Source organism: Nylanderia fulva, unplaced genomic scaffold (genome assembly GCF_048542155.1).
Source record: "Nylanderia fulva isolate GAGA-0341 unplaced genomic scaffold, ASM4854215v1 Scaffold8, whole genome shotgun sequence".
NCBI lineage: Eukaryota > Metazoa > Arthropoda > Insecta > Hymenoptera > Formicidae > Nylanderia > Nylanderia fulva.
The window spans coordinates 543014-555166 of record NW_028190916.1 but is presented as its reverse complement, the minus strand read 5'-3'; the positions used below and the strand labels follow the sequence as shown (position 1 = coordinate 555166).

The window sequence follows — 12153 nt, the reverse complement described above, 5'->3', positions numbered from 1 at the left end:
TTAATATTAAATTTCTTATATAATGTTTAAAAATATGTATATATTATAATACCATAATCTTTTCAGAATAGAAATTAATTACACAAGTTCTTTCTAGTTTTGAAAGCAATTACAATTTAATACTTGTCACATTATAATAATTACATACGATTGTTCTAATAAAGTCAAGGGTAATGTGAGCAAAGGATGGCATAGAGAATAGAGAAAATCTTTTCTATCATCAAGATCTTTAGTTCTCAAAAAGTAAGTTTAATTTATTTCAATATACACCGACGAGTGTCTCCATACGCGCGAAGTGTGCGTGTCGTGTTTTTTTTTGCGTGCGTACAAGAACAACGCGTCTCGTAAAAGATGACGTGACGTGACGATTGAACTAAGGTTATACAATCAATATACATGTATATAATCAACATCACAAGATTACAGAGCAGTTAGGCTCCGGGACGAAGAATGCACTCCTCTTTAGAAAGAAAAGTACACACCAAGTCGAGATATGCAAAAAGGAACTCTTTACAATAATAATTTTTAACATTTTCGCAAACGAGATATGAACTACGCTCGTAAACTGCTGTAAAATTTTCGGGGACTAACTGGGGAGATTTCAATCTGGTATATGCTTCGTATACTTTCGTGAGTTGTATGAGATTTTTTTTCGTTTCGGACTGGCTCTTATCAAACGATCGAAATCAACTATATACGTTTTATACAGATCGCGTTCGATCCAATTTTTTAACGTTTTCGTCAGCCTGATTTCGTTCCTAAGTAGATACCGGTCATTTATCTAGCTTTTGTTTTAAAGCGAGGAATGGAACGGATTACAACAAGTTCAATCTGCGAAATAGAATACGAAGACATAAACTCGTGTGATCGGAGTTACGTTAAAAAATTGGATGGCGCTGATACGATAATACGGATGCGCTACATAAGATCTACGCTTATTTACATCTATGTATAATAATTTTCACTCTAGAGAATGACGATAATGTCATTTCGTTGAATTCCTGGAAATAGTTTTTTTTTCTTTTTGTACACGTTGCAACAATATTTACAGATATTTTACAAATTATAAGTTACACGTTACGTTAACTAGGCGATATTGATTAATAATTAATCGTAAGGGGTAGGAAGTTAAAATTTTGAAGTCGAAAATGCTCTCTAAAACTATGGTATCTGTTATTCATTGATAAGCGATATGTCCGTCGAGCGGTGTCAGTTTCTTTAAATCTTCATATTAGAATTCGCAATTTGAATGATATAAAACATTTGATACCATCTCAACTGTTTTACTCGATTCATGCGAATGGCTCTCAAGTTTCTAATTCATTTTATCTATTTTACTTATAAAATACAGAATTAAAATATTTTATAATAGAGACAATTAGATATTATTCGTCAACAATATTAAATATAGCAGATTATATATTATTGTTATATAGTAATGATATATTCGATGGAAAATATATTTTTCATTAACGTCTTCGAAGCTATTTTTACATTGATTGATCATAATTAATAAATCGTTGCAATAATAGAATTTAATTGTGCGTAAATGCGCAAATTGCATTATTGGTCTATTTCTTTAATAATATTAATTATAAATTACTAGAACATTGTTATGTGAAAAATAAAAAAATTTTTGAGAATGATTATGATGATTCGAGCCATTCTATGATCGAGCTATTATGTTTACAAAAAGACACCATCTCGTTGTTCGATATGTATTGTTTCTTAATTAGTGCGATCTCATTCGTGATCGACGCAAGATATTGTTTAGATAGATTTTTGCACTGCAGATTTGCACACGATTTCTCCTGGTGATTTCAACTCCGACGAAAATGATGGAAACGCGCATGCAATTTTTTCTTTCTTTTTATCACAGAAGAAGTAAAAGAAAGAATAAAAATCGCACACAAGTGTATAATTCGAATTCGCAAAGACAATGTACGAGAGTCGATGCGAAAATTACGTAGATAATTTATCTACACGCGATTGCACGAATTAAATCATTAGCTCGCGTACAATGTTTTTGCGAAGATTGCCATCGTTTATAACATTTTCGTTGGAGTTTACATCTCGTAACACTATTTGCCGTTTGACGAAAGCAGCGGACTGGCAGCGGCTGAATATCCCTGGTTGCATGTGGGCAACATAAACGGATTCATGTTGAAAGGTGATCCAACCACTTCTCCTAGTCCTGCAACATTCCCACTGTCGATTATACATTAGTAATGCATTATTGCTTAAGTACTATGGCACAACCAATAGGTAAAAAAATAAGCGACGAGAAGCAAGTAATAATTTAACGTTTATAATGATGATTGTTTGAATAAAATCGTGAAGAGAATGTCCATGAATTTCGAGAAATATTCATGCGAGAAATAATTGTTTAATTCTATAAATAAAGAAATTGGAGATAATCAGAAAGTTTGTGCGCTCGTTCTTTTATTTTTTCGGGATTACTTTTCTGTATATGTATTTTCTTTTATTTTATATTTTCGATTTTTATTCGAAGCTTTTCATTTTCAAACTAAAAGTGTATTTTATGAATGACGGCGAAGATTCATGGAATTTCCGATATGTGGATATAAATACGATCGGATAATAAATAGAGCTATCAAAAATAGAGATATCAAAAATATATGGCGTTTCGTAGATATAAAGTAGAAGAAATGCATCGTAATGGTTATATTAATGATTATAATAGATTTTGTAGATGCTTTGTACATATATATAATATGTATCATTACAATTTTATTCCAACAAAATTAATTCTTTTTGTCACACATGAAACATATTTGTTCACTTAATATATTTAATTAACTGTGTAAAAAACTTTAATAACACAAAAGCGTGAGAAAATAAAATAAAGCACGCTGACAATTTTAAATAAATAATAGTGAATATTTTCTGCAACTAAATCAGTATAACATTATCGCGTCGTATAAATGAGCTTACATATATTCTCAAATGTCGTCTCTCATAATTCTTTAATCGCAGTGCATAAGGTGATGGTTGTAATGATGGTGTTGGTGGTGATGGTGGACGGTTAGCGGTTACTGGGCGGCTGTGGCGAGGTGGTGCTGTGTGGACCAGTGCGGTGGGACTGAGGTGGTCGGTGGTCGTACTACGGGGGCGAACGCACTCCCGTCCCCGGACGTATAGAATATGCCGTATTGTTCGTGCGCTAAAACGAAAATTCCACATAAGGGAAAATCATAAATGCATGCATTGAAAAGTAACGCTAAAATAGAAGAAGAGCATGCATGCTGGATACGTGGATACGTGGTATTAGGTTCTCTTTGAGTTGTGCCGACAATATCGATGCCAACGAGAGATTTTTTTCACTATAATATTGTTAATTATATTTCCTGATGATTAACACGGTTGCTATTTGTCCATAAAAAAAGTAAGATTGGAAGCAATTGTGGATTTGACAAAAATTGTAAATTAAAATGGACGTTGAACTTTGGCAAAAATCTGGGAGGATTATTATCATATATCGTCATAATCGAGCTTACAATACATGAATTGCATTTTAAGTAGAAAAGTGACATTGTGCAAAACCGGGATTTCATCCTGGCACAACTTGGATCTTGTAGATATATATATATATGATCGTAGCAATTTCGCATAAAGACAGGATTGTCTACACGAAAAGTGGAGAAGTAACGGACTTACGCGACGTGTAGAGAGTCGGGCTGCCGGTGTACGGATTGGCGACGGAGTAACTTCCATTGGTACTGTGACTGTGTGGTGTGCTGGCCGAACTACCGCAATAACCACCGCCGGTTACGACGCCACGTGGACTGGCACTGCTGCTCTGTCTGTAGGCATCGGTGCTCCCAACATTGGCCCCGACGCTGCTACCGCTGCCACCGCCGCCGCCGCCGCCACCTCCTCCATCGGCGGCAGCTCCTGTCGTCACGGAACTACCGTCTAGAAATAGAAACCTGCCCGTCAGACGAACTCGTCAGTATTTGATCGCTTAGGTCGTGACTGGTTGCCTAGCAAATTTAATTGCCTCGTCTTGATTGATGCGCAAGTCTTTATCGAAAAAGATTCCAAAGAGTATCATTATCAAATATTACAACAAGTGTTTCAAGTGTCTAATATGTGCAAGGGGGTGGTACGAGCGTTTGTGAAGAATATTTCGAAGGAAGGATATACATACCGTCTGTCCATTTCGCCGCGCTACCGTTTTCCTGTACCGTCACCGCGAGTTGCCCTGTATACGAATTAAAGGTTGCCGAGCTGGATGTAGGAGGTGCAGGAGCGTGTACCGAACCGGGACTTCTGGGTGCCCCCGTGATCCCCATGTTTCCGCCCTTGGGCATACTATAAATGGCTTCTGCTAGATCCGCCGCCCGTTTCAATACTATTTCCTTGGGAAGCTTCTCGGGGTCACCCGGATGCCGCGGAACGAGTTTCTGTAACCTTTGGAAGCCGTAGTCGATCGTGGGTTCGTTTACAGCTGGAAAAAAATTGGTAAAAATGCGTTGATTTTTACTCTACGATCGGCCAATTTTTTAATTATTCTCGTATTGGATTCTGTTGCGAGGAATATCGCGAACGCTCGTCATACTTACAAACATAAACAAATCTACCGGGCGCTCCTTTACAAAATTGTTTGCTTTTGTAATGTAACGTGACGTCAACAACGCCGGGTATCTGCCGTGCCGGTGCCTGCACCTTAATTGCATGTGCAGTGATAAACTGTAGATAAAAATACGAATATTGTTACATCTGCTGTCGCGAAATTAGTTAACTCTGAAGTAGAGATTTCTAGAAATGCTGCAAATTACACTGACCTCGCTCCAAACTAGCATCGACCCGAAAACTACTTGCAATCCATCGAAGAAGTTTTCACCGATGATTATGACAGTAGATCCACCCGACGTCCAACCTTCATTAGGTGATATCGCTTTTATGCATGGCGTTTGAAGAGGTATCGGCGGATATAAACCTAATTTTGCAACACAAAAATAATACTGGCTCTTAGCGTATAATTGTATTTATATTTGCATTAAATGTAAAGTGAAATCTGCTGTCAGTATAAAAGTAAAGAATTCTAAAGCATTAGTTTTTTGACGATAAATAAAAAGTAAGAACAATAAAAACTCTATAAATTAAAAGTTTGATATAATTAGATAAAAAGTAGAGATATCATGGTTTTTCTCTCAAAAATAGTTTGCGACTGACGAGAGGATATGGAAAATTATCTGAATATTCTGTTTATTCGGTTGAGGCCGAGTGGCAGATATATTTTCCAGCGTGGCAGGCAAGTTTTCGAGGTCGTGTAGCTCGTGAAGGTGAGAAAGAGGCGGAAAATGAAAGAGAAACTATGAAGGAAAGCGGTAGAAAGAGGATGAGACGGTGAGAGAAAGAGAGAGTACGAGGAAGAGACTGAGGGTTGGAGTGCTTGGAGAAGGGTTGTAACAAGAAGGAAGGGGAGGGAGCGATCGGGCCGCCGGTGTCTCTGCTTGGAATTTATAACCCAATGATATCATTTTGTACCCCGGCGAAGCCAAGCCACCCCCGGCACCAACCCTGGGCGAAGCGGAGCCACGGCAGAGTGGCTGACATCATGGTATATTGCTCCCAGTGATGCTCAAACACTTTCCACTTCGAGTGCTTATGTGCCGTCACGCCGATAAATCTCGGCGGCTTAAAAGATTCCGACGTTGTCTGTAGCTGGATGTGTTTAAAGAATATTCTCCAGATATTGTCGGCAAAAAAAGTAATACGTCCTCCAAATTAACGCGATTAACGATTATATCTTATTCTGCTTTTATTCAGGCAAATAATTAAATAATTTCTCGTTAAAATAATGTGCGAGATTGATAAATCACTTTAAATACCAATTTTGTAGAAGGTGTACATAATCTATAATGGAATAGTATCACGTGGTCGTCATATGTGTGATATATTTTTGCCCATCAGGAAAAGTCATCCATGTATATGCGCAATCTTTTTTTCTTCGGAAAAAATCAAATCAACAAGTGACGATCGCGTAGTGGAAACGCGAAAGAGTTGCGAGAGTGTGGTCTCTATGCAAATGGGAATTTTCCTCAATGGGACATTGGTATTTATTGCGTTCAATGTACGAGAAAGTCGTTAAAGAGAGTCGGCCGTGTTGGCAACCATCCTGGTAGAGAATTGTCGGTGTGGCATGGGTCGCCGCGATGGTGGAGAGGGAAAGAAGAGGAGGCAGAGGGTTGAAAAGAGGGATTCAGTAGAGGAGACCAAGGAACAAGCGTACCAACCCGGAATAAATAAAATCCCCCGTGCCATTGAATGGTAAGGGGTGTTACTCCCAACCCTCCCAAACCCCTCTTTTACCCACCGAACTATCGTCGAAGTCGAAGAGCCGTTGTACTCCGACACGTTCGGCCCGATTCTCTTTGATCACTGCGAGATCGCGCGATAACTTCGTTCTCTGTGGTAAAGACTCGAAAAATTTACTAGAAAAACTAGATTTTATCCAGACACAAGCAGGCGTTATATCACAACGATGTTCATACGTAATGATATTTTTTTTATTATTAGATTAGAACAGCTACCACTTTTCTATATCATTTGATGAAATTTTAGGAGGGTTGAAAGATTTTTCAAAGTTTAATTTTTTGACTTATTTCATTTCAAAATGTATTCTAGATAAGAATATTAAATATTCTCCCTGTTTCATGAATCAAATTTAGAGTTTATCTTTATAATCTTCACTTGCTCATAAATCAAATCTGAAAAAAGGGAGAAATTCCGAAGCATAAAGTAAGAAGTTGCAACACTACTTTGTCAAATAAAAAACGTGTTATAAAACGACACATCGGAGAAAATAGGTCGTAAACAAGCGTTTCAGATTTCATGGACAATCAAGATTTGATTTGTACAGCAACCGAGAGAATTCGTTCACAGTGACAGCAAAATCCACGAGATACCGGCGTATTCTTCCCCTTTCTCTCGCGTCTGCTGCTTCATTGGTATGCTCGTTTCAGCGTTTGGGGAGGGACATCTCGCGGAAGAGAAAGGGGGAGGAGAGGATTTGGAAAGAGTGGATGTGTTGGTACCTTCATTGGCGTCGCGCAGGGTGGATGGCATGAGATAGCTTAAACTTAGCATTCACAAACCAACGCGCCGCGGCAACCACGGCGAGAAGAGCACGGGAACGACGAAGGAAGGAAGCTGTGCGAGAGAGATGGAGAGACCGAGATGAGAGAAGCGGTCCAATTCCGCTCTCTTTCTTTTCTCGTGTCTTTGCGGCAGCCAACCAGACAAAAAGAAGAATCCGGCGCGGCGGCGGATGTAGAGAAGAGGAAATAGTTAGATGTTGCATACGTTTGAACTCACATTTTTAGACCCACATTTTTCAATACTCTTGAAAATGTTTAAAAGTCGAGCTATTTAAAAAAAAAATATTGAATCTGTTATAATAAATGCATCTACATTAAATTTTGTGATAGTGTAAGAAGATGATTTTAGTAGATAAAGTTCTTTTCATATAGATTGTCTTTGATAATAATGCAATAGAGTTACTATATAATAACTGTATCCCGTCGTTTTTCGATAAGAATATACGTATATACGAACATGAATAATAATGTTGAAGAATAAAATAGGAACCATTATCCGAAAAATCTTTAAAGTATAATTTTTAATATAAAATTGTTTTTATGTGATCAATTTTACAATTATTTAAACCAGAAAAGGGCAACAAATTATTGTTACAGTTTTGACTTACAATAAATTTAATACATGCTTTAAAAGTTAGAGTTTGATAATAATATTACGTTAAGGCAAACATGTTTACGTACAAGGAAATATATTTCATTGTTATCTTTTTAGTGTAATATATGCAAAAGCAATTTATATAATATTGGCTAAAACACTAATACACTATAATATAATTAATCACATATATATTCCAAAGAAAGGTATAAAAGTTCCTTGAAATGCGCATTCTTTCTAGAAAATTCGACGCTTTTTTTGATGAGCAGCTATATTTAATATTTATATAATTTTGGCTAAAACACTAATACACTATAATATAATTAATCACATAGATATTCCAAAGAAAGGTATAAAAGTTCCTTGAAATGTGCATTATCTTTCTAGGAAATTCGACGCTTTTTTTGATGAGCAGCTATATTTAATATTTTTGAACGTTAAAAAACATTTTCTCGAAAAATGCGGGTCTAAAAAATGCAAGTTGAAACGTATGCAACATCTAACTACTAGAGAGAAGAACCTTGGAACCCGCAGCGAGAAAAGAAGGGTGAGAGAAGAGAGGCACTCGGGCGAAATTCGCGCGAGCAGAATGGAAGGGAAAATAAAGCCGAGGAACAAGAGGAGCGCGCGCGGAACGGATCCTTCGTTTTCTCGCATCCCATTGATTTACATCTTGTCTTGGAATAGGAAGAAAAGACGGAGGAAGAAAGGCTGCGCGAGGAGGTGGCCCCGCGATATCAGCCGTTTGTATGCGCGGCCGACGCCAAACTTTGCTGAATTGCCCTATGACTCCATATATCCCATTCTGCCGCGTCTCTCTCCCGCACCCAATCTTACGATTCCGTTCCGCCGCAGCTCCCGGAGTCGTTATACCGATCTCGAAGAAAACTGACCCCACTCCAGCTTCGAGGCGCGTCTGCATGAGGGAAACAACACGCCGCTGAGCATTCGAATTCGCGATTTGCCTCGAACGCTCGGGAAGTCGAGTTTGATTGGTTGAAACGGCTGAAAGCTCGCGAAAGCGCGTGAATCGTATTAACCGTGAAAAATCGATGCGTTGAATAAATGAGGGGCGTTTAATGCGCGCATCGAGGCTTTTTAATTATCGCCTGTTAATTAATTATGATTTTACTTTTTGCGAGTGCTTGGTTAGCTCCGGCGAAAAGCCGGGAATGCCCGCCTGCATTTATCGTTGGGGAATGCAGCAGCTAACTGCAAAATTAAATAACGAAAAACTGCACTGTGGTGGTGTGGGCCAAATTGTGTTTACGGGCAAATCGAATTATCATGTAAACGTTCCGTGCACGTTACGCGATTAAGTATGCAGGCGATATTGATGCCCTGTTCCGCATATATTATCTCTTTAACGACATTAATTAATTAATAGTATTTATCGATCATACTTACTATTATATTCGCCGGGATCACTGGGATCCAAACGTTTCGCTCTGCGTCCGTGCTTGCTGTTGTTGTGAACGAACATGTTGTCCGAGACCGCTAGTAATGGTCCCTCTACTCCCACTTGTGTAGAAATGACCACCTGTTAGAGACGAAATAGAAATTTTCTGATGTAGGATAGTAAGAGAAATATCGAAATATTTATAAAAAGAAATGGAATATTCATAAAATTATTCATAATATTCATAATATTAAAGATTATATATATTTGGAAATATCTTTATGAAAATTATGAACACGAGATTCCAGAGGATATACATATACATTTGAGAACATTTTTTTTTTTCCAAGGAATACTATAGCATTTTTTATAAAACTATAATTATAGTATTTTGAAAAGAAATTAGTAAATTACAAGTGTTGCGTACTCTCATAAAATTTGTGTAATGCATCGTTTATGTCCAACTTAATAAAGCGTAGGGAAGATACGCTGAGCGATAGACATTACCGTGAATCATATTGCATTTCTCTCATGCGCATCATATACTCAGCCAAGTTCATCATATCTCTTGTGAACGAGCATAGACAATTCGATTTGCCGCACCGAGTATCACGACATGCAATTCGTGACTTGCACGTACGACACATGACACAAATATAATCGCGCTGATATAGAATATAATAGAATATAATTATAAATTAAACATACATATAAACATTATTTTTTATAGATATAATACTAATAAGACTTTATTTACGTGATCTTGAACAACTGGAAAAGAATTATTCGCTGAAACATTTATGCCGTTCTTTGTGGTGTTAAAAGATTTTCGGGGTGAAGCAGGAAGAACGTTTATAAAATCGCGCGAGAGCGGCTGGAAAACGCGGCCGAAAGTTTTGTCCTTCGCAACTTTGCAACTTTCTCGCAGTGCTAGTGATATTACTCGGCCGAGTAACACTGCCACCAACTTGGGGTGAAGGGACGATAACTCTGCTGCCCCGCGGTTGTAGACATTTTCGTAAGGGCTGCACTAAACTTTTAATTCGCAACTTTGGGCAATAAGCAATTCTGAAGCAAATCCGAAAGTGAGATGAGTATTATAATTTCAGTTCGTCGTCACGTCGAACAGTGAAAAGAGAAAACTAAAAAGGTCGAACAATATAGAGATGAAGCTGAGTCACAAAAAGAGAAGAGACTGTCGAGATAATCTTAGTTTTTGGTAATTTATTTTCTAATTTTGTCTTTTGGTTTGATAAGAATGGAGGGAAAGATACGACTGTCGCTAAGTGAAAGTAGTTATTGTCGAGAACAAATAGAATAAGAAAGTGAAAATCGAGGATGATACTCTGAAAATTTGACAATCTTTTTGGATTATCTAGATTTGATATAAAAGCTTTAATTTTCAGTTTTGCCGACTTGTTGTTTAATATTAATATCATCGATTTTATTTATTTAAATGGATTTATTGATATTTAATTAAGTATCAGACAATAAGAGTAATATATCTTGCAGAAATTACGTAGAAAAATATTATTCTTTGTGATGATACATGTCACGCGATGTTGCGGTGAAATTTCAGCATTCTCGTCTCTGTCTGTCCGCCCCTAATTTCGCGGATCGTGACTTGAATGATGCAAGTGTCTCGCGTAATGTACATTTCAGTATCGCGATACGATCTGGAACGTCTTTGAATCAAGTAAGTGGAAAGCCGGAAACGATTAAAGCTTTAAATCGTGTTCGGTGAATCATTTGGTAAAATTAGTTTCAATTTATATTTAAATTGTATATTTCTCTGCTTATATGAAAGATGCTTTGTATTACTATTGTTTTAACAAACGAACAAATCCATTAGTTTTCAAGTATGCTCAATTTTATTACTTTTAAAAAATAAAGATTTTTACGTAAGAATTTCATATCAACATTTCGGCTACATATGGAAGTAAAATTATTTTTATTAAATATATAAAAAAAATGACAAGTTTATATATATATTTAAAGTAAATTGAAAGTGAGGATAAATAAATCTCTTACCTGAAAGCGTCTCATGTCGCGTGGATTGCCAGCGTTCTTGAGGCAGTTTTGGTTACACTTGAGAAAGAACTTGAGGAAGAATCTGCAAGCACAGAGGAGACCAGATTTAAACGGTTGACAAGATGCTTAACGCTCTTCAACACCGGGAATTTAATTAGAACGCGAACTTGGACGGAAAGCAAGGTTGAATATTGTATAAGCCAATCGCGAGCCCCGTTCCACTCTTTTCTATTATTCAGCATTTCTCTAGATTAAACCTCCGACTACGTGCTTCTCGACCTTTAGGCCTGCGTACGGCATTGTATACCTATTTCACGAAATACGCAGCTGCTTTATTGTTTCCATTACTGTGTCAAAAATATTTTCCTGATTATATTTTTACAGCGAATAGATGCGTTGTTATAATTTGTAAGTTTACATATTTCTTATTTCCTATTTTATAATTATTTTTTTTATAAAAATCAATTATTTGTTAGAAATATTATTATAATATATCGATATTATATAATTAAAATAATTGAGTACAATTAATAAGCACATATGTTAAAAGTTGGAAAATGTTAGATATTAATCAATATTTTTCCTATATGCGCAAAAATCACATAAGACACAAAATTTTGTGACACAAGGATATGTACACGTAGTAGGGTTCTGCCAAAAAGCCGCTGGCTGAATTTTCATGAATTATGTAAAACGTCGGGGATATTGAATTTCAGGAAATTTTTTGAGACGCAGAGTATCCCCATTTGCGCCTATAAGAATGGAAGGGGTTGACTGAGAGACGAGAAGAGTGTGTTTGAAGATCAGGTAGCTGAACGTCAGACCGAGAAGGCGAAGGAAACGCGTAGGAAACAATCAGGAGGGCGAGACGACGCGACGCCGACGACGATGCTGGCAAGAGGGGAAAGAGGTAGTTTTCTGCGTGGTTGGTAGGCTTTTTCTCCCATGGGACGCCATTGTCATTTCCCCCAAAGAGTGCGTCCATGGGAACCGGGAACTTC

The 12153-nt window shown here is 37.2% G+C and overlaps 1 protein-coding gene across 3 annotated transcripts in view; it reads right to left on the bottom strand.

Annotated features, from left to right (window-relative positions):
• Positions 1 to 228: 228 nt before the first annotated feature.
• The window catches only part of kn (EBF transcription factor knot), an 81181-nt gene continuing 69256 nt past the window's right edge, over positions 229 to 12153 (bottom strand). Inside the window, exons 7-13 of one of the 3 annotated variants that reach the window (XM_085489188.1) lie at positions 11153 to 11234; positions 9130 to 9262; positions 4809 to 4963; positions 4587 to 4713; positions 4172 to 4471; positions 3679 to 3936; positions 229 to 2194 (exon numbers count right to left, since the gene is read on the bottom strand). In XM_085489188.1, the coding sequence (XP_085345314.1) occupies positions 2082 to 2194; positions 3679 to 3936; positions 4172 to 4471; positions 4587 to 4713; positions 4809 to 4963; positions 9130 to 9262; positions 11153 to 11234 (1168 nt within the window). In that variant the 3' untranslated portion in view covers positions 229 to 2081. Of the gene's footprint in view, positions 2209 to 2960; positions 3185 to 3678; positions 3937 to 4171; positions 4472 to 4586; positions 4714 to 4808; positions 4964 to 9129; positions 9263 to 11152; positions 11235 to 12153 lie in introns of those variants that run through there. The other 2 variants (XM_085489189.1, XM_085489187.1) reach the window with 2 other exon arrangements.